At 48.5% G+C, this 23,037-nt stretch overlaps 1 protein-coding gene across 1 annotated transcript in view; it reads right to left on the bottom strand.

Moving 5' to 3' along the window:
* The window catches only part of LOC140387060 (myelin-associated glycoprotein-like), a 35,833-nt gene extending 13,449 nt beyond the window's left edge, over positions 1–22,384 (bottom strand). Inside the window, 5 exon segments of the mRNA XM_072470072.1 lie at positions 5,970–6,263; positions 8,586–8,861; positions 16,778–17,059; positions 20,309–20,602; positions 22,174–22,384. Coding sequence (XP_072326173.1) covers positions 5,970–6,263; positions 8,586–8,861; positions 16,778–17,059; positions 20,309–20,602; positions 22,174–22,384 — 1,357 coding nt within the window.
* Between the last annotated feature and the right edge of the window lie 653 nt (positions 22,385–23,037).

Below are 23,037 nucleotides of genomic sequence, written 5' to 3' on the forward strand. Positions count from 1 at the left end.
TTTCCCCCTCACGCCCCCCCATAATCGGACACCATTGTCCTCGGCACATCGACGCCAGCCACCCCACACAGGCATGTGGTGAAATATCCGTCACGAAGGCTGTGACCACCGGAGTGCATGGTTCAGCTATAGCCATGAGTCAGACCTTGGCTGGTGAATCTGAGCACACAGATCATCGCAGAGCGGGCTGTCATCATTCAACATGGCACTGATCACACCCGCTTACCCAATCATCGCTGTTGTGCAATCCCGTAGTGCCGCAATGGTAAGGTGATGTGGAATTGGTGCCGTGAACGCGGTGCGGGGGGGGGGGGGTGCTGTGTGGTGCCCGTGTGCAGGAGTGACGGTGCAAGTGGCAGTGTTCAGCGAATCCCACCCCCACAGTGCGTGAACCGTGCAGCCACCAACGCGTTGCGTGCCCGCTGTCCGCGGCGGTGCCGTCGCGCAGCCTCCTGGGCGCAACGAGCTGCCGGGCAGTGTCTGCGTCCTGCGCCCCTCCCCCCATCCTGATGCGCCCCATCATCCTCATCCTCCGCATCCTCCTCTTCCCCATCCCCCTCGTTTGCATTGGCTCCATTGCCGTCGGGTCCTCCCTCCGGCTCCTCCACCAGGGCATCTCCCCTCTGCATGGCAATGTTGTGCAGCACACAGCAGACCACAACTATGCGACCGACCCTGTCGGGCCGGTACTGCAGGGCACCTCCGGAGCGGTCCAGGCATCTGAATCGCATCTTCAGCAGGCCGAAGCACCGCTCCACCACACCCCTGGTTGCTGCATGGGCCTAGTTGTAACGGCTCTCCGCGTTGGTGTGAGGCCTCCGTATTGGCGTCATCAGCCATGACCTCAATGGATAGCCCTTGTTGCCCAGCAACCAGCCCCTCAGCCGGGCGGGGATCCATCGAACATTGCAGGGATGAACGACTGCCAGAATGTAGGCGTCATGCACACTCCCGGGGTACCTTGCACACACGTGCATGATCTTCATGTGGGGGTCGCACACCACCTGAATGTTCATGGAGTACGCGCCCTTCCTGTTCATGAACACATCCCTGCTGTCTGCAGGCGGGCGCATGGGGACGTGCACACCATCGATGACACCCTGGACCATCGGTATCCCGGCCACCTTGGCGAATCCACGTGCCCGTGCTTCCTGCTGTGCTCGGTCCTCGGGGAATTTTATGTACCTGTCCGCGATGGCGTACAAGACGTCGGTGACGGCCCTGATGCACCTGTGGACCGATGCCTGTGATATCCCGGAGAGATCCCCGCTCGGCGCCTGGAAGGAACCGGTCGCATAAAAGTTTAGGGCCACCGTCACCACGACGGAGACTGGTATCGCGTGTCCTCCTCCCATTCCACGTGGTGCGAGGTGCGCCAGGAGGTGGCATATATGTGCATTCGTTCCCTGCTGAACCATAGTCTCCTCCTGCATGTGATGTCCGTTAGGGCCTCGAACGACATTCTGTCACGGTACACCCTCGGCCTTGCTGGACGCCTGTGGCGCCCTGGCACCACCATCAGTGGATCCTCCTGCTCCACCTGCTCCTCCTCCTGCTCCCCCCCAAGCACTTCCTCTGCATTCCTCGCCGTCTGGTGGTCAATATTCCCCTCGGCATCCCCCTGACCATTCGGGTCCTGAGCGCCTGCGGCCTGCGCGGTGACGACGGGCCACTCCGCGGCCATCCCCTCTGCTGCACCGGCAACCGCTGCATCTGCAGCCACTGTGGGCCGTCCGACTCTATGCTGCTGGATGGCAAACTCCAGAGCTGCGGCTCCAATCATGGCAGTGAACATCGCGGTCTGGTTGGCATACATGGTGACCTGCAGGAGGGTGGTGGGGGGCAGAGAAACGACATGTTACACGGAGGTTCTTCCACACCTCGCCAGCCGGGTTGCATGGGATACCTGTGTGCCCCGGTGGCCTGGTCGCGCTGCAGACACGCAGCCAGCCTAACACCTGGTCACTGTCTGCGCCCAACGGTCAGTTCACACCGTACTGCTCACCAGTGTGCCAGTCGCTTGTGCCCATCAGCCACACGCACCCTGCGGCCGTGTCCTCGTCACCGTCCTGCCATATCAGGGTGGCTGACATGTTGCATCCACGGATGGACGATACCATCCACACTCTCCCTTACCCCTCTCCCACCTGCACACACTCCCTCATCCCCCCTCCCACCAGCACACTCTCCAACATCCCCCCTCCCACCTGCACACTCTCCCTCACCCCCCTTCCCACCTGCACACTCTCCCTCACCCCCCTCCCACCTGCACACTCTCCCTCATCCCCCCTCCCACCAGCACACTCTCCCTCATCACCCCTCCCACCTGTACACTCTCCCTCATCCCACCTGCACACTCTCCCTCATCCCACCTGCACACTCTCCCTCATCCCACCTGCACACTCTCCCTCACCCCCCTTCCCACCTGCACACTCTCCCTCATCCCCCCTCCCACCTGCACACTCTCCTTCATCCCCCCTCCCACCTGCACACTCTCCCTCATCCCCCATCCCACCAGCACACTCTCCCACATTCCCCCTCCCACCTGCACACTCTCCCTCATCCCATCCTCCCACCTGCACACTCTCCCTCACCCCCTCCGACCTGCACACTCTCCCTCATCCCACCTGCACACTCTCCCTCATCCCACCTGCACACTCTCCCTCATCCCCCCTCCCACCTGCACACTCTCCCTCACCCCCCTCCCACCTGCACACTCTCCCTCATCCCCCCTCCCACCTGCACACTCTCCCTCACCCCCCTCCCACCTGCACACTCTCCCTCATCCCCCCTCCCACCTGCACACACTCCCTCACCCCCCCTCCCACCTGCACACTCTCCCTCATCCCCCCTCCCACCTGCACACTCTCCCTCACCCCCCCTCCCACCTGCACACTCTCTCTCATCCCCCTCCCACCTGCACACTCTCCCTCATCCCCCCTCCCACCTGCACACACTCCCTCACCCTCCCTCCCACCTGCACACTCTCCCTCATCCCCCCTCCCACCTGCACACTCTCCCTCACCCCCCCCCCCCTCCCACCTGCACACTCTCCCTCACCCCCCCTCCCACCTGCACACTCTCCCTCATCCCCCCGTTGGCTGCAGCCTTCTCGGGGAAGCCGACCCGGTCTCCAGGAGCTGCGGAACAGTCCACTCACCTCCTCCCTGCTCAGCATCAGCCAGCACGACTGGCTGACGACTTTAAATAGCAGGTATGAACGGCGACGGCGTGAACTGGGGTCACGCCGTCGGGACTTCGGCCCATCCGGACCTGAGAATATCGGGGGTGCCGGAGAATTGCCATTTTGGGTGTCTCGGGCGATTCTCCGGCCTGCGCCACGCGGAACTCGACGGGGCCGTTCTCGCCGCTTGGGTGAATCGCGGGAGGGCGTAGAACTGGCGTCGCGGGAAATTTTGGTGGCCCAGGCGATTCTCCCAACCCGCGCGCGAAAGGCATGGCATTGTAACTTCATCATCAATCTCAGAATGCGCGGAGACATTTGGTTGAGATTCTTTGTGATGTTAACCAAATGATGATGATCTGTGTCAACTGTGAAAGTTGGAAGCCCATAGACTTGGCCGTGGAATTTCTCCAAGCCTACTAAACCCAGGCATTCTTTTTCTATTTGAGCGTACCTCTGCTCTGTTGTTGTCATTGATCGTGAGGCAAATGCAACTGGTTTCTAATTGCCATGAAGAGTTGCAAAAGAACTGCTCCTAGACCATCTTTGCATGTGTCCCTTGACACTTTAATCTGCTTAGGTGGGTCAAAAAAATGAGAGAACTGGCGTGGTGGTGAGTGAAGTTTTGCTCAGTCCAAGTGAAATCCGTTGTCTTGTGCAGGAAATCACGTAGGTGTGTTGTTTTTGCTGACAGGTTTGGAATGAATTTCCCAATAAAATTGATCATACCTGTCACTCTTTAGAGGCTTTCTTGTTGTGTGGTTTTGGCATGTTGAGAATTGCTTGGATTTTGTCCTCGTCAGGTTCATTGCCATGCGATGAGAGCTTGTCACCTCGGAATGTGACCTCCAAATTGGCACTTTTGCTTGTTGAGCTTCAGCCCATTACTCCTGAGGTTTGTTAGAACTTTGAGCAACCTTGTATTGTGCTCTATGGTTGAGCCCCAAATGATGATCTAATCCACGTACATACGTACGCCTTTGATTTTGTGCTCCATTGCACGCTGAAACATTTCTGATGCCGAAATTATGCAAAACCGGATTCTTAGATAGCATTACCATCCAAATGGCATATTAAAAGTGCGATATTTTGTACCTTGTTCTTCAGTTTTATCTGCCAGAAACCTTGCGATGCGTCAAGTTCCGTAAAGAATTGTGCACCAGCCATTTCAGATGTGATTTCCTCATGCTTTGGTATTTGATAGTGTTCTCATTTGATATTCTCGTCAAGATCTTTGGGATCCATACATATACAAATATTGCCATTCTTTTTCTTTACACAAGCCATGGAATTTACCCAATCGCTAAGTTCTTTTATCTTCCAATTACTTTTAATTTTGTCATTCTGTCTAGCTGCTTCTTGAGGCGATCCCTAAGCGTTGCAGGTCCTCTTCTTGGTGCCTGTATCACAGGCTTTGCATCCTCTTTGAGTTGTATTTTGTAGGTGAATGGTAGTGAACACGTCACTGAATTTGCTGATAATATTCTCAGAATCATTGGAGTATTGATCCAATCCATTGTGGATGCTATGCACCTACTGCACTAGACCTAATTCTTCACAGGACTGATCACCAATAATGAATCCAAGCCCTCGGATACAATACAAAATGGGATGGAATAAACTGTGTTCTTCACCACCACATTCGGGTCACAAGCACCATAACATTTAATGCATGAACTATTATAATCTCTCGAAGATAGTTTGTGTTTGTGATTTCTTCTAATCGGTTGAATTTTTACATTTTTAAAATCAGTCATGCAGATTAAATTGGCGTTGGCACCAGTGTCTAACTTCAATTGGACCGCTGCACCATTCACTTCAAATGGTAGCAGCCATTTGTCCTATCAACCACATTTATTTTAAATGGAGCATAGGTTTAAGTGCTGGAGAAATTTTTGATGTCTCCAAGGTGGCTACTCACCTCCTCATGTTCCACAGCAGCTATGCCGCCAACAGCTTAATGTTTTGAAAGGTGTACTAATCTGTGTCCGTGTGACCACTTGGTAGGGAGAGGAGATGGTTGGATCACGAGAGGCCGTTAGATAGGGGGTCGCTCCCATTCCCATTATATGTGTGGAGATTGGCCTTAAGTGGTCATTATTGGTTTCTCGCCACGCTATGGCTGGATCCTGATTTCACCAATGGGAGTGGGCCGTTAGATCGCAAACCTTGGTTCTCAATTTTGGCATCTCCCACAATCTAACGGCTGTGTTGTGTCTCTCACTTGAGCGTGACAGGGCCATAAAACTGCTCCATATATCTTTTGCTGGGTGGATTTTTTACTCAGTAAAAACTAACCCCTTTGTGTTTAAACATGAGAAATCCTGTCAGTCTGGTTTGTTTGCACTCAGCACAAATGGTTCAGCACAGATATTTAATTAATCCCTTCATCCCGATAATTTACAAAAAAATCCTTCTATGATCAATCAAAAACTGAGTAGGGTGCTGACACATGTCCTCCCCGGATGGAACACTGGTTTGTGTAATCTATATACATTTCCAATGAAGAAGCTTTGTTTGTGGGGAGCGAGTTCCAGATTTCCACTGGTCTTTGGGTGAAAAAATGCTTCTTGACATCACCCCTGAACGGCCTGGCTCCAATTTGACCGACTGTTGACATTGCCACATGAGGTCAGGTGATTAAAAGCTGAGTCAAAAAGGTTAGTTGCAAAGAGCATCTTAAAATAGCTGGAGAGAGAGATGGAGAGAGTAAGGGAGGGAGGGAATTCTAAAGTTTAGAGGTCAAACCAGCTGAGTGGTGGTCGATCCTGAACCATTCTCTCACCTTTGACCCCCAGAGACATCTTAAACGTGGATTCGCCGTGTGGGTTTTGAACCGAGCAGGATGCCGTCACTTCCTCCTCATCCTGGGGCCCTGTCAGGGTTAGGGAGCCAATCACCAGGTGCCCATCTCTCACATGCCTTGACACTAATCGTCCGTGTGTTTGGTTACCACTGATGTTGGCAAGGGGCAGGTGCCAGGTGAGGTCTCCGGGTGGATTGGAGTTGGCCACACAGACGCAGGTGACCTCCCCTGACCTCATGGTGCAATCCGACTCCCGGGAAATCATCGGCTTATCTGAGGAGGGAAGGACACCACTGAGGCAACATCGTAGCAAAGTTAGAATGTCGACTTCCATCTTCTAACCTTCATAAACTTCGGCTCATCCTAAACTCTGTGGTCCTCGTTTCCAACTCGCACTGAGTCCCGGTTATGCATCACTCACTTTTGCTCGCTGAGTGACTTGGTGATCTCTGCAACGTCCTCCAACTCCTCCAACCCTCTCTCTCTCTAAAAGCTCCTCCAGCTCCCACAAGCCTCCCTATTGTTAAGCTCCAATGGTAACCTTACCTTGAGGGGCTAGGCCCGCGTCGGACTGATTTCCGCCCTGCCAGCTGGCGGGAAAGGCCTTTGGTGCCCCCCAGCCGGCGCGGAAGTGACATTGCCGGGCAGCGCATGCGCGGGAGCGTCAGGCGCCGCTCACGGTATCCCCGCGCATGCGCAGTGGAGGGGGTCTCTTCTGCCTCCGCCATAGTGGAGAACATGGTGAAGGTGGAAATAAAAGAGTGCCCCTACGGCACAGGCCTGCCCACGGATCGGTGGGCCCCGATCGCAGGCCAGGCCACCGTGGGGGCACCCCCCAGGGCCAGATCGCCCCACGCCCCCCCCCAGGACCCCGGAGCCTGCCCGCACTGCCGTGTCCCACCATCCCAAAGGTGGTTCAATCCACGCCGGCTGGCGTGGGTTGACAGCGGCGGGACTTCGGCCCATCGCGGACCGGAGAATCGCCGGGGGATTCCCGCCGACCAGCGCGGCGCGATTCCTGCCCCCGCCGAATATCCGGTGGCAGAGAATTCGCGACACGGCAGGGTCGGGTTTCACGCCAGCCCCCGGCGATTCTCCAACCCGGTGGGGGGTCGGAGAATCACGCCCCACTTTTCGAACTACACCACAGTGCCCCTTCAGATATGACACATTCTATTGAACAATAACAATTAAAACCCCAATTCCAAATTAAGTACTAGGAAACATTAACTCTTTCCTAACAACTGTCTCTGTAACCTTCTCCAATACCTATCACACCCTCTGGGCGAAATTCTCCGTAATCGGCGCGATGTCAGCCGACCGGCGCAAAAAACGGCGCAAATCAGTCCGGCATCGCGCCGCCCCAAAGGTGCGGAATCCTCCGCATCTTGAGCGGCCGAGCCCTAACCTTGAGGGGCTAGGCCCGCGCCATATTGATTTCCGCCCCGCCAGCTGGCGGGAAAGGCCTTTGGTGCCCCGCCAGTTGGCGCGGAAATGACATTGCCGGGCGGCGCATGCGCGGGAGCGTCAGCGGCCGCTCACGGCATCCCCGCGCATGCGCAGTGGAGGAGGTCTCTTCCGCCTCCACCATGGTGGAGACCGTAGTGAAGGCGGAAGGAAAAGAGTGCCCCCACCGGCATAGGCCCGTCCGCGGATCGGTGAGCCCCGATCGTGGGCCAGGCCACCGTGGGGGCACCCCCCGGGGCCAGATCGCCCCGCACCCCCCCCCCCCCCAGGACCCCGGAGCCCACCCGGGCCGCCTTGTCCCGCCGGGAAGAGAGGGAGTTTAATCCACGCCGGCGGGACAGGCATTCTAGCAGCAGGACTTCGGCCCATCCGGGCTGGAGAATCGCCGGTGGGGGCCCGCCAACCGGCGCGGTGCGATTCCTGCCCCCGCCGAATCTCCGGTGCCGGAGAATTCGGCAACCGGCGGGGGCGGGATTCACGCCAGCCCCCGGCGATTTTCAGACCCGGCGGGGGATCGGAGAATCTCGCCCCCTGTCTCTGTAACCTCCTCACACCCCACAACTCTCCCTATCTCTGCAACCTCCTTCCAACCCCTACATCTCTTCCTAACACTGTAAATTCCTCCCAATTCCTACAAACTTCCCTATCATTGTAACCTCCTCCCTATCCCTAAATCTCTCTCTATCTCTGTAACCTCCTCCAATCCTTACATCCCTCCTGATCTCTTAACCTCCTCCAGTCCCTGCAAACTTCAATATCTCTTTATTCTCCTCCCTACTTGAAAAACCTATAAGATCTCTGCTCTCCTCCTATTCCGGCCTCTTCAACATCCTCCAATTTCCATCACTCAAATGGCCATGCCATTTGCTGTCTGCAGTGCCCTAAGCTCTGGCATTCCATTGCTGTGTCTCCCTGTCTGTTTCTGTCCTTATGTCACTCCACAGTAACCTATCCCTTTCTCTGAGATTTTGGGCACCCATATCTAATATCTCCTTATGTATCTCGGAGAGACAAACGGTGAAAAACCCATAGCGGTTCTGCTAGTAATGCTAAAATGCAGCAAGTGGGCTGGCCTCAGACAGAAGGTGCTGCTGTTTTAAGAAGAGCCAGATAGAGTTAAATACTTACATTGCACATCCAGGTGGGTAATGTTGGAGGTGCTGTTACCCAGTGGGTTCCTCACTGTGCAGTAGAAACTTGCATCATTCTCCCGTGTTACAGGATTGAAGGAGAGAGTGCGGCTACTTGTGTTTAACTGGATGCTGGTGTTCCCCTCGATCCTGAACCAGGTGTGATGAGATATCGGTGGGACACTTTCACTGGAGCAGGTTAATGTGATATTGCTTCCTTCTCTTATCCAATCAGAGGATCTGCTGATGGACACCATTGTTTCCTGTGGGGGATCTGGAACAGGAACAGAGGAGAATCAGCAGTTAATCCCCAAGCCCCACAACACTCCGAGATCTCTGTACTCCTCCAATTCTCATCATTCCACCATTGGCGGCCATGCTTTCAGCTGCCTGGAACCGAAGCTCTGGAATCCCCTCTCTCATTTCTCATCTCCTCAGAACGGAATCTGATTCCGAGACACACCAGGAGATATTAGGGACTGGTGGAAAATTGCCTGGTCAAAGAGGCAGGTTTTAAGGAGCAAGGTTGTGGGAGGTTTGGAGATTGTGGGCTGAAATTTCTCATCCAGTCTGTGGATGGTCAAGTACAGAGATTGGAAACGAAAGCCCGCTAGCCTTGTCCTGACAACAATTGAAGGAAAAACTGAGAATAAAAATAAAAGAGGAAGAAGAAAAATTGGATGGATGGATAACATTGAGATGTGGACTGAGGGGGGATTGAAGAAGGCCAGTGAAGAATCAGGATGATGCCAATGGCTTCACTAAGACTGTCATGATAATGAATGAATGAATGTGATAATGAATGAACAAATATATCTCCACACTCACATTCCACAGTGATGGTTATGGACCACTCCACTGCTCCATGGTCATTCTCTGCTGCACACTCATAGTCTCCAGTGTCGCTGGATGTAACGTGAGGAATCACCAACCACAGCTCATTGTTGGAACTTGTTCTGTTCATTGTGACATTTAGATGTCGCCATGTCAGGTTAGAAGCTGGGAAGCTCGCGACAGAGCAGATTATCACTGCAGAATTACCCTCAATTATATTGACTGATGAAGAGTTAATCATATCAAGAAAAGTCATTGAGAGATTCCGTGGTGCATCTAAAAATATAAGCAGATTTTATTGTGACAAAAACAAGACTCCATACATCGTTTTTGTGTATCTTATTTTATGTGCATTTCAGGACTGTGTGTTTCTTTTTATTCTTTCACAAGATATGCACATTTCTGGTAAGGCCAGCATTCATTGCCCATCCCTAATTGCCCCTTGGTAAGCTGATGTGCTTTCTTGAACCGATGCTGTTCGTGTGGGGTAGGTACACCCACATTGCTGTTAGAGAGGGTGTTGCAGGATTCTGACCCAGCAACAGTGAAAGGACATCGATACAGTTCAAAGTCAGGGTATTGTGCCTAGGTGGGGAACTTGAGGGAGGAGCTGGCCAGAGTTGATTGGAAAAGGAGCCTGGCAGGGAAGACAGTGGAACAGCAATGGCAGGAGTTCTTGGGGGTTATTAGGGAGGCACAACAGAAATTTATCCCAAGGAGGAGGAAACATGCTAAGGGGAGGACAAGGCATCCATGGCTGACGAGGGATGTCAAGGACAGCATAAAAGCTAAAGAAAAAGTATACAAAGTGGCGAAGGTTAGTGGGAAACCAGAGGATTGGGAAGCTTTTAAAAACTAGCAGAGGACAACTCAAAAAGCAATAAGGGGGAAGAAGATGAAGTATGAGTGCCAGCTAGCTAATAATATAAAGGAAGACAGGAAGAGTTTTTTTCAATATATAAAAGGTATGAGAGAGGCATAAATAGACATTGGACCACTGGAAAATGTGGCTGGACAAGTAATAATAGGAAACAAAGAAATGGCAGAAGAACCGAATAGTTACTTTGCATCAATCTTCACGGTGGAAGACACCAGTGGGATACATAAAACATACAGTGCGGAAGGAGGCCGTTCGCCCCATCGAGTCTGCACCAACCCACTTAAGCCCTCACTTCCACCCTATCCCCATAATCCAATAACCCCTCCTAACCTTTTTGGACATTAAGGGGAATTTAGCATGGCCAATTCACCTAACCTGCACGTCTTTGGACTGTGGGAGGAAACCGGAGCACCCGGGGGGAACCCACGCAGACACGGGGAGAACGTGCAGACTCTGCACAGACAGTAACCCTGCAGGGAATTGAACCTGGGACCCTGGCGCTGTGAAGCCACAGTGCTAGAGTGCTAGCCACGTGCGCTACCATGCTGCCCACCGAACTCCAAGAGAACCAGAGGGCAGAGGTGAGTGCAGTGACCATTACTAAAGAGAAGGTTCTGGGGAAAGTGAAAGATCTGAAGGTGGATAAGTCACCTGGACCGGATGAACTACACCCCAGGGTTCTAAAAGAGATAGCTGAGGAAATTGTGGAGGCATTGGTGGTGATCTTTCAGGAATCACTGGAGGCAGGAAGGGTCCCAGAGGACTGGGAGGTCGCTAATGTAACACCACTGTTTAAGAAGGGAGGGAGGCCGAAGGCAGGAAAATATCGGCCGGTTAGGCTGACTTCGGTCATTGGTAAGATTTTAGAGTCTGTTATTAAAGATGGGATTGCGAAGTACTTGGAAGTGCAGCGTAAAATAGGACTGAGTCAGCACGGCTTTGTCAAAGGGAGGTCGTGACTGACAAATCTTTTAGAGTTCTTTGAGGAGGTAACAAGGAAGTTAGGCAAAGGAGAACCAGTGGACGTGATTTATTTAGGTTTCCAGAAGGCATTTGACAAGGTGCCACATAGGAGACTGTTAAATAAGTTAAAAGCCCATGGTGTTAAGGGTAAGGTCCTGGCATGGATCAAGGATTGGCTGGCTGGCAGAAGGCAGAGAGTGGGGATAAAGGGGTCTTTTTCAGGATGGCAGCCGGTGACTAGTGTTGTGCCTCAGGGGTCTGTGCTGGGACCACAACTTTTACAATATACATTAATGATCTGGAAGAAGGAACTGAAGGCACTGTTGCTAAGTTTGCAGATGATACAAAGATCTGAAGAGGGACAGGTAGTATTGAGGAAGCAAGGGGGCTGCAGAAGGATTTAGACAAGCTAGGAGAGTGGACAATGAAGTGGCAAATGAAATACAATGTTGTAAAGTGTTAGGCTATGCACTTTGGAAGGAGGAATTTAGGCATAGACTATTTTCTAAATGGGGAAATGCTTAGGAAATCAGAAGCACAAAGGGACTTGGGAGTCCTTGTTCACGATTCTCTTAATGGCAACGTGCAGGTTGAGTCGGCAGTTAAGAAGGTAAATGCAATGTTAACATTCATGTCAAGAGGGCTAGAATACAAGACCGGGAGGTACTTCTGAGGCTGTATAAGGCTCTGGTCAGACCCCATTTGGAGTACTGTGAGCAGTTTTGGGCCCCATATCTCAGGAAGGATGTGCTGGCCTTGGAAAGGGTCCAGAGGAGTTTCACAAGAATGATCCCTGGAATGAAGAAATTGTTGTATGAGGAATGGTTGAGGACTCTAGGTCTGTACTCGTTGGAGTTTAGAAGGATGAGGGGGAATCTTATTGAAACTTGCAGGATATTGCGAGGCCTGGATAGAGTGGACATGGAGAGGATGTTTCCACATGTAGGAGAGACTTGAACCAAAGGACACCATCTCAGACTAAAGGGACAATCCTTTAAAACAGAGATGAGGAGCAATTTCTTCAGCCAGAGGGAATCTGTGGAACTCTTTGCCGCAGAAGGCTGTGGAGGCCAAATCACTGAGTGTCTTTAATGGCGGAGCAGACTCGATGGGCCGAGTGGCCTAATTCTGCTCCTATGTCTTATTGTCTTATGGTGATGGTGTTCCCCAGCATCTGCTGCTCTTGTCCTTCTGGATGGTAATTGTTGCATGTTTGAAAGGTGCTGTTGAAGGAGCCTTGGTGAGTTGCTGCAGTACATTGTGTGGATTGTACACACTGCAATCACTGTGCATCCATGATGAAGGGAGTGAATGTTGATGACGGTGGATCAGGTGAAATTCAAGTTGACTGCACTAGTCATTATTTGTGTGTGTGTTTTGTGTGACTTTCTGTGCATGTTCCTGGGGTATCCATATGTGCTGCGTGTGTCAGTGTCTGTGTGTTTCTATGTGCATTTGAGAGTATGCGACTGTGTTAGAGAGTTTATGTGAGCGTATATGTCTGACTGATGTTGAGGTCTGTGTACACTCACGTTCCACAGTGATGGTTATGGACCCCTCCACTGCTCCATGTTCATTCTCTGCCACACACTCATAGTCTCCAGTGTCCCTGGATGTAACGTGAGGAATCACCAACCACAGCTCATTGTTGGAACTTGTTCTGTTCATTGGGACATTAAGATGTTGCCACATCAGGTTAGAAACTGGGAAGCTCTTGACAGAGCAGATTATCACTGTAGGATTACCCTCAATTATATTGATCCATGAAGCGTTAATCATATCAATAGAAGTCATTGAGAGATTCTGTGGTGTGTCTAAAAAAAATAAAACATTCATTGTGAGAAAACACAATGCACAACAAGAGTTTATGCTTCATCTCTCTATCTGATGTCTGTGTACATTTCAAGACACCTTTCACATTATAAGTTCAAATATAAACATTTAGAATGGACACTGCCCCTATGTCTTTGTTTTTCTTCATTCAGAAGATGTGATTGTCGCCGCCCAGAACACCATTTATTACCCATCCCTAATTGCCCTTGAGGAGATGGTGGTGAGATATTCACCGCGGATTTCCAACTCTCTGACCTGCTCTTGCAGCTAGAGTTGTATGTGGCTAATTCTGTTCAGTTACTGATCAGTGGTAACCCCCTCCCCCCCCTACACCCCGCACGATGTTGATAGTGGGGATTGAACGATGATAGTGCCTTTGAGTGTCAATGGGTGATGGTTAGAGACTCTCTTGTTGAAGATGGCCGTTGACTGTCACTTGTTTGGCATGAATATTATTTGTAACTTATCAGCTCAAGCTGAGTGTTGTTCAGGTCATGCTGAAACGTGGGATTGTGTAATTTTTCCAATTAAGGGACAATTTAGCGTAGCCAATCCACTACCCTGCACATCTTTTAGGTTGTGGGGGCGAAACCAACGCAAGAACGGGGAGAAGGGGCAAACTCCACACGGACAGTGACCCAGAGCCGGGATCGAACCTGGGATCTCAGCGCCATGAGGCAGCAGTGCTAACCACAGCGCCACCGTGCTGCCCTGGATTGTGAACTTTTGTCTAATTGTGTTATTTCATTTGTGTGAGAGATGTTGAAGTCTGTGTACACTCACGTTCCACAATGATGGTTATGGACCCCTCCACTGCTCCATGTTCATTCTCTGCCACACACACATAGTCTCCAGTGTCCCTGGATGTAACGTGAGGAATCACCAACCACAGCTCATTGCTGGAACATGTTCTGTTCATTGAGACATTAAGATGTCTCCATGTCAGATTAGAAGCTGGGAAGCTCTCGACACAGCAAATTATCACTGTAGAATTCCCCTCAATTATATTGATCAATGAAGCGTTAATCATATCAAGAGAAGTTATTGAGAGATTCTGTGGTACATCTAAAAATAAAGGAAGATTTTATTGTGAGAAAACACAGTGCACAGCAAGACTCCAAACATTGTTTCCCTATATCTGATGTCTATGTGCATGTCAGGATATCTTTCCTCTTTATAGGTTCCAATGTCATAGTTAAAATGGACACAGACGGTGTGTGTTTCTTTCTATTCTTTCACAAGATATGCACATTTCTGGTAAGGTTAGCATTCATTGCCCATCACTAATTACCCCTTGGTAAGCTGAGCTACATTCTTGACCCGCTGCAGTCCGTGTGGTGAAGGTATACCCACAGTGCTGTTAGAGAGGCAGTTGCAGGACTTTGACCCAGCGACAGTGAAGGAACAGCGATACGGTTTAAAGTAACGATATTGTGCCTAGGTGGGGAACTTCAGGTGGTGGTGTTCCCCAGCATCTGCTGCTCTTGTCGTTCTAGATGGTAATGGTTGCATGTTTGATAGGTGCTGTTGAAGGAGCCTTGGTGAGTTGCTGCAGTGAATTGTGTGGATGGTACTCACTGCTGTCACTGTGCACCGGTGGTAAAGCGAGTGAATGTTGATGATGGTGGATAAGGTGAAATTCAAGTTGACTGCACTGGTCATTATCTGTGTGTGTGTTTTGTGTGACTTTCTGTGCATGTTCCTGGGGTATCCATATATGCTGCGGGTGTCAGTGTCTGTGTGTTTCTATGTGCATTGGAGAGTATGAGACAGTGTGTTTGAGAGTGTATGTGAGCGTATATGCCTGACTGATGTTGAGGTCTGTGTACACTCACGTTCCACAGTGATGGTTATGGACCCCTCCACTGCTCCATGTTCATTCTCTGCCACACACTCATAGTCTCCAGTGTCCCTGGATGTAACGTGAGGAATCACCAACCACAGCTCATTGTTGGAACGTGTTCTGTTCATCGTGACATTAAGATGTCTCCACGTCAGGTTAGAAACTGGGAAGCTCTCAACAGAGCAGATTATCACTGTAGAATTCCCCTCAATTATATTGATCAATGAAGTATTAATCATACCAAGAGAAGACATTGAGAGATTCCGTGGTCCATCTAAAAATAAAGGAAGATTTTCTTGTGAGAAAACACAGTGCACATCAAGACTCCATACATCGTTTCTCTGTATCTGATGTTTATGTGCATGCCAGGACATCTTTCCTCTTTATAAGTTCCAATTTCATGTTTACAATGGACACTGACAATGTGTTTCTTTTTATTCTTTCATACGATATGCACACTTCTGGTAAGGATAACATTTATTGCCCATCCCTAATTGCCAGTTGGTAAGCTGAACTGCCTTCTTTATATGCTTCATTCCATCTAGCATGGGTACACACACAATTCTATTAAAGAGGGAGTTCCAGGACTTTGACCCAGTGATAGTGAAGGAACAGCGATACAGTTCAAAGTCAGGATATTGTGTCTTGGTGGCTGCACTTGCAGGTAGTGGTGTTCCCCAGCATCTGCTACTCTTGTCGTTCTAGATGTTAGTGGTTGCATGTTTTAAAGGTGCTGTTGAAGGACCCTTGGTGAATTGCCGCAGTGCATTGTGTGGATGGTACTCACTGCTGTCACTATGCATCGGTGGTTAAGGGAATTAATGTTGATGATGGATGAGGTGACAATCAAGTGGACTGCGTTGGTGCATGTTTGTTTGTGTGTGTGTATTTTTGTGTTGGCCTGTAGATGTTCCTGGGATGTTCCTATGTGGTGTATGTGTCAGTGTCTGCGTGTTTCTATCTGTGTTCAAGAGTGTATGTGTCCGACTGATGTTGAAGTCTGCGAACACTCACGTTCCACAGTGATGGTTATGGACCCCTCCACTGCTCCATGTTCATTCTCTGCCACACACTGATAGTCTCCAGTGTCCCTGGATGTAACATGAGGAATCACCAACCACAGCTCATTGTTGGAACTTGTTCTGTTCATTGTGACATTAAGATGTCTCCACGTCAGGATAGAAGCTGGGAAGCTCTCGACAGAACAGATTATCTCTGTAGAATCCACCTCAATTATATTGATCCATGAAGCATTAATCATATCAAGAGAAGTCATTGAGAGATTCCGTGGTGCGTCTAAAAATAAATAAGGATTTCAGTGTAAGCAAATACAATACACAACAAGACTTTATGCTTCATCTCCCTCGTTCTCTATCTGACATCTATGTTCATTTAAAGCCACATTTCCCCATTATTAGTTCAAAAATAATATTTAGAATGGACACTGCCCCTGTGTGTTTGCTTTTATTCATTCACATCCCTAATTGCCCTTGAGATGGTGGTGCGTTAATCACTGCAGATTTCCCAGTCTCTGACCTGCTCTTGTAGCCAGAGTTTTATGTGGCTTATCCTGTTCAGTTTCTGATCAATGGTAACCCCCAGGATGTTGATAGTGGGGATTGAGCGATGGTAGTGCCTTTGAGTGCCAATGGGTTATGGTTAGATTTTCTCTTGTTGGAGATGGTGATTTCTGTCACTTGTGTGACATGAACTTTATTTGCCACTAATTAGCCCGACCTGAATGTTGTTGATGTCTTATCACATGTGGGATTGTGTACACATGCGTAATGGTGTATACTCAATTGTGTGAGAGATTCTGAAGTCTGCGAACACTCACGTTCCACAGTGATGGTTATGGACCCCTCCACTGCTCCATGTTCATTCTCTGCCACACACTCATAGTCTCCAGTGTCCCTGGATGTAACGTGAGGAATCACCAACCACAGCTCATTGTTGGAACTTGTTCTGTTCATTGGGACATTAAGATGTCTCCACGTCAGGTTAGAAGCTGGGAAGCTCTTGACAGAGCAGATTATCACTGTAGAGTTACCCTCAATTATATTGATCAATGAAGCGTTAATCATATCAAGAGAAGTCATTGAGAGATCCTGTGGTGCATCTAAAAACAAATAAGGATTTAATTGGGAGAAACCTGATTGTTATGAATCAAAAGTCAGACTTAATGCCTAATCTCCCTGTATCTGATGTCTTCATGCATTTTCAAATAACTTTCCTCAATATAAGTTCCTATGTCACATTTATAATTGACACTGCATATGTAAACTGTCACACTGTAGTTGCACTCTTCCACCAGTGGCGACACTGTCCAGCTGGAAGGAAATTAACTTTCTTCCACAACCTCAGGATATGCCCAAGAGCTTGACAGTCAGTGAAATGTATGAGTGACGGGGGGTATATCTATAATTCTCTGTGCAGGAGAGTGTTTATCCAATTGTGGGATGTATATTTTTCCTGTTCATTCATGGAATGTGGAAATCACTGGTTAAGTCAGCACTCATTACCCAGTGCTAATTGCACCTTGAGAAGGGTGGTGCTGAGCCGCCTTCTGGAACCGATGCAGTCCATGCAGTGTAGGTACACCCACAGTGCTGTTAGGGAGGGAGTGCCAATATTTTGACCCAGCGACAGTGAAGGAACGGCCGATATTTTTCCAAGTCAGGATGGTGCGTGACTTGGAGTGTAACTTCCAGGTTGCGGCGTTCACAGAGATCCGCTTGTTAATTTGGTGTTTGCATTCTTTCAACACAGAATTGGAGCTTATATTGAGAGTCCAGTGAAGCACTGAGGGAGAGCACGGACCTCATACCTGTGAATGTGTGTGAGTGCATGTGGTGGTTGTGTGTGTGATGGGCATTTGTGCATGTGCATGTGTGTGTGTTGAGCTGTGTGCCTGTGTAAGTGTTGTGGGCCCGTGTGTGGTATGATGTGTTTGTTTTAGTGTGTGTGTGTATGTGTGTTGTGTGGTCTGATGTGTGTGTGTGTGTGTGTGCGATTGTATATGGTCACGTCGCTAAGTCATGGAAGCGATCATAAACCGTGTAAATCAAACTTCATCCTTTATGCTTTTTTAAGAATGCATTTTGCTGAAACAATCGATGCCTGGATTGGCCAGAGTTTCTGGAAATTTTCAACAACCTTTATAGGGACAAAGAGTTCTAACTTGATCCTTGTGGAATTTCACACCTCATTGAACACATTGTAAACCATGGAACCACAGGTCTAACAGTTGATATTCTCCATGAAGAAGCCCCTTGGTATTTGACTTTCCAGATTCGAGCAATCATGTGAACTTCTATCCATTTCTGTGGTTCTTCTTAGTGTTAATGTATTTATAATTGAACAATCCTCTTTCCCATCCCATACTGTATACCTCTGTGTAGGTGTGAAGTTGTAATCATTACACCCCCACCCACACCCCAGGTTTGAATGTGTGAATAAACAAAACTTTCGATTTAACCAAAAGAGAATTTGCTGTGAGTCACTTTAAAGATTGATGATATAAACAAAGGGTGTTTGTAATAAGGGCAACAGATAATTTTTAAAAAAAGGATAAAAACACCTCAGGGCAGCACGGTGGTGCAGTGGGTTGGCCCTGCTGCCTCACGGCGCCGAGGTCCCAGGTTCGATCCCGGCTCTGGGTCATTGTCTGTGTGGAGATTGCACATTCTCCCCGTGTTTGTGTGGGTTTCGCCCCCACAACCCAAAGATGCGCAAGGTAGGTGGATTGCCCCTTAATTGGAAGAAAATGAATTGGGTACACTAAATTTTTTTTAAAAAAGAAAAAAGCAGCTCTTGCTTACTGACAGATTGTGAGAGAATAAAGGAGTTCAGGTTTGCCTCTATCTCATGTCCATAACAGTACACATACTGTTTATACATATCTGCTTGTGCATGTGTGCATGCCTGTGCATGTTAGTGCATTACTGAGTCTGGGTATGTGTGTTTGCCTGCCTGTATACGTGAGTGCATTTCTGAGTCTGGGTGTGTGTGTTTGCCTGCCTGTGCATGTGAGTGCATTTCTGAGAGTGGATGTGTGTGTTTGCCTGCCTGTGTATGTGAGTGCATTTCTGAGTCTGGGTGTGTGTGTTCGCCTGCCTGTATATGTGAGTGCATTTCTGAGTCTGGGTGTGTGTGTTTGCCTGCCTGTGTATGTGAGTGCATTTCTGAGTCTGGGTGTGTGTGTTTGCCTGCCCGTGTATGTGAGTGCATTTCTGAGTCTGGGTGTGTGTTTGCCTGCCTGTGTATGTGAGTGCATTTCTGAGTCTGGGTATGTGTTTGCCTGCCTGTGTATGTGAGTGCATTTCTGAGAGTGGATGTGTGTGTTTGCCGCCTGTTTGTGTGTGTGTGTGATATTGAAGCCTTTGTATTAAGAGAAGTAATACAGAGATTCAGGGGTGCGTCTAAAAACAAATCAAGATAAATTAATTTACATTGATGACGAAGCACTTTCAGAGGCCCTGAGAATGTGAAAGGTGTGTTCTAAATGTCGGTTCCTTCACCATAAAGTACACAATCCAAGGGCGGTGCGTGGTCCAGTTGTTAGCACTGCGGCCTGTGGCGCTGAGGACCCGGATTCGAAGCCCGGCTCTGGGTCATTGTCCATGTGGAGTTTGCACATTCTCCTCGTGTTTGACTGGGTTTCACCCCGACAACCCAAAGATGTACAGGTTAGGTGGATTGGCCATGTTAAATTGCCCCTTAATTGGAAAAAATGGATTGGGTACTCTAAGGTTAAAAAAATAAAATTAAAATAAAGTATGCAATCCAGACAGACTCTTCTGTTCAGAGGGTGTGCTACACTGTCAGAGGGTCAATACTGAGGGAGTGCTGTACTGTTGGAGGGTCAGTACTGAGCGATGCTGCACTGTCAGAGGGTCAGTCCTGAGGGAATGCTGCACTATCGGTGGTTCAGTACTGAGGGAATGCTACGCCGTTGGAGGATAAATACTGAGGGAATGCTGCACCATTGGATGGTCAGCACAGAGGGATCGCTGCATTTAGGGATTGCTGTATTGTCAATGGTGATTCTTTGTCAGTAAAAGATAAATGATCCTTTGCTGAGTAGAATATTGTTTATGTCATGGCGCCGAGATCCCAGGTTCAATGCCGGCTCCGGGTCACTGTCCGTGTGGAGTTTGCACATTCTCCCCGTGTCTGCGTGGGTTTTGCCCCCACAACCCAAAGATGTGCAGGGTAGGTGGATTGGCCACGCTAAATTGCCCCTTAATTGGAAAAAATGAATTGGGTATTCTAAATTAAAAAAAAAAAAGAATATTGTTTATGGTGTCTTGCTGTACAAAATCTAGGCCATTAAGGATGATGTAGATTGAAAGATAGCCTTACTTACATTGCACAGTTAGTATGAGGGTCCGCTCCGATGAAACAGATGGATATCTCACTCTACAGGTGAGAGTTTGTCCGTGGTGTTTGAGTGATGCGGTCAGTGTCAGAACAGAAGTATAGGTCAGAGTAACGCCATGCTGAGTTACTGTGTTTGAGATTGATCCAGATACATCAGTGGGAGTGTCCCAGGTTAAGACAGGTGCTGTTCCATTGCACGTTGTGTCGAAGGTGCAGCTTATGTCCACAGGCTTTCCTGCAATAACTTCAGCAGGGAATATCCTGGGTTTATCTGTGAAATCTAACACACACAGAACAGATCCTTTTAGATAAATATAATGTGAAGCATCAATTCAAATAGAAATCACATTCCCACAAGAGAAAGCCCTTTTACAAGGATGATATCAAAACTTCACTGTTTTGTTCTCTATTTTCCCATTGCTTTTATTTCTTTTATTTTTACCATTGTAGTCTTTGCCCATGGACGATTAATGCGCTGTCCCTTTAATGTGGACTTTGCCTTCAATTCATGCAGAAGCCTGTGTTGGTTTAAACTAAAGATTGACTTGTGAACCTTAGGCAAAGCTGGGTGCATGAAACTGTCTGTAATTCCAACCAGCAGATTCCAGAGCGATTTGTCTGACATCAGTGATGATTCAGAGCGATGGACTTGGCTGGTGGGCCAATGTGCTGGCTCAGAATGCTGGGCTTTGCCGATACCTCATGGTGATTGGTTCTGATTTCTCTGGCATGTTTACCTCACCCCAGTAATTGTAGGTTGTTTTCAGTTTCGCTTTGGGTTCAGAAGCTGGAAGGAGCTTCTCTGATTCTCTCTGAGATGTTGAAATCTCTCTCAAAATTCCCTTTAAGAATTATTTTCTAGTAAAGCTATGCAACATTTTGGTGAAATTGCAAAAGTAGTGAGATTATAAACACTGGCTAGGAGCTGGGTTTGAGGTGAGACTAAGAATCGTCAGGAATACTTAACTAACTGTCCGTCACTCAGCTTAATGTACTTTCACTTCAAGACCATTGAATTGACAATCACTGGTGAGGAATCGTTATCAAGCTTTGACGACATAGATATACTCAAATAAAGAGCTTAGTGAACAGACAGATTCCCCCATGGAGAGATTGCAGCGCATCACCTGTCGGTTCAGTGAGTGGGACTGTGCATCGATATGGCCAGTATTGTTTTAGCTCAGTCAGGAAGGGTAAGTGACCAGGATGTGGGCCGGATCAAAAGCGACAGAGAGAGAGAGAGTAAAAAAAAATGAACAAAAAAATAACCAAAAGATGTGGGCCGAGATTTTTTCTGTTCTGCCGCACCCGTTTTCTTGTGCAGCGCGCCCCCACCGGCAGTGGGATCCTCCGTCCCGTCAGCCGGCCAATGGAGTTTCCCCATTGTGGGCATCCCTGCGCTGTTAGGAAATCCGCGGGCGTGAGTGCGCTGCCGGCAAAACGGAGGATCACGCTAATGGAGCATGCAGCCCATGGACTACATTAGAAGACGACTGCAGCATGACACCACTCGGACGGAAATGTGTCATGCTGTTATCCCTTTAAGACATATTGCAACAGCCCACTTCAGTGATGGCATGAAAAGCTTCCTGGAACATATTGAACCAATATTGAAGCATTTACTAGCTGCAAATACAGAAAAAAAACAATGTTGCGGTTTTCATACCATTATTTTCTCTTTTCTTGGATGTCAGCCTGTTCAATCTGTATTCACATTTCAAGGCATCTTTCCCCAGTATAAGCACCTATGTCAACATTTATAATGGACACTGTGCATGCGTTCCTTTTTGTTCATTGATTGGGTGAATTCACAATGTGAATTGTTGAGGAATTATATAACATAGCACTTACCAGAAATGTGAAGCTGGGTTACAGGATAATAGCTGTAGCTATTCCTGTTGTCAAATTCTATTCTGAAATAATAAGGTCCTGCATCTTGGCTTCTGATGTTGTTTATAATCAGGGAACAATCACCGTTGTGAAGATCTCCAGACAGGCGGGTCCGATGGCGGAACTGTGACAATTCTTGATTATGATCCTTGGAGTGAAATATGCTCAACATTGTTCCCCATTCATCGTTATTATACCAGATTCCGACTCGGGGTTGGTTTGCCAAATGTGATGGATAACTGTAATGACATGGAATCTGTGCACACAAACCTTCCTGTGCTGTTACCTCTCCTGGAGTGTCACATTTCCACTCTTGTGACAGCACAACTGTGGAGACAAACATCAATATTTAACACTGAATGGATTGTAGATTCACTAGACTCGATATCCACTCCCTTCACCATTGGTGCCCAGTGGCTGCAGTGTGGACCATCTACAGGATACATAAGGAACTCTTCAATGTTTCACAACAGATGGAAGAGAATCCTGGTCACAACCTGGACAAGTTCATTCTACGTTAGCTCATGGTCCTCAGGATGCTGTTTAGTGAAGCCAGTTTCACCCAACACAATGTCCATGAGACACACCAATTGAAATACATTCAGTGTGATTTACAAGGCAGGAAAATGGATTAGGAGCCCTCAGCACGCACATCATTATTACCATCGTGAAATACAGATTAGCCTCATCTTCCCGGATCCTCACTGTCTCAGATAGCAGTTCCTATTTTAATACACCTTTCAGGGATAGCAGCATGACATCAATAGAGAGGAAGTGTGTCATGTAATCCAGTCTCAGTATCATTTTGGCCTGTGAACAGAACAC

The sequence above is a fragment of the Scyliorhinus torazame genome, chromosome 12, assembly GCF_047496885.1.
Source record: "Scyliorhinus torazame isolate Kashiwa2021f chromosome 12, sScyTor2.1, whole genome shotgun sequence".
NCBI classification, from domain to species: domain Eukaryota; kingdom Metazoa; phylum Chordata; class Chondrichthyes; order Carcharhiniformes; family Scyliorhinidae; genus Scyliorhinus; species Scyliorhinus torazame.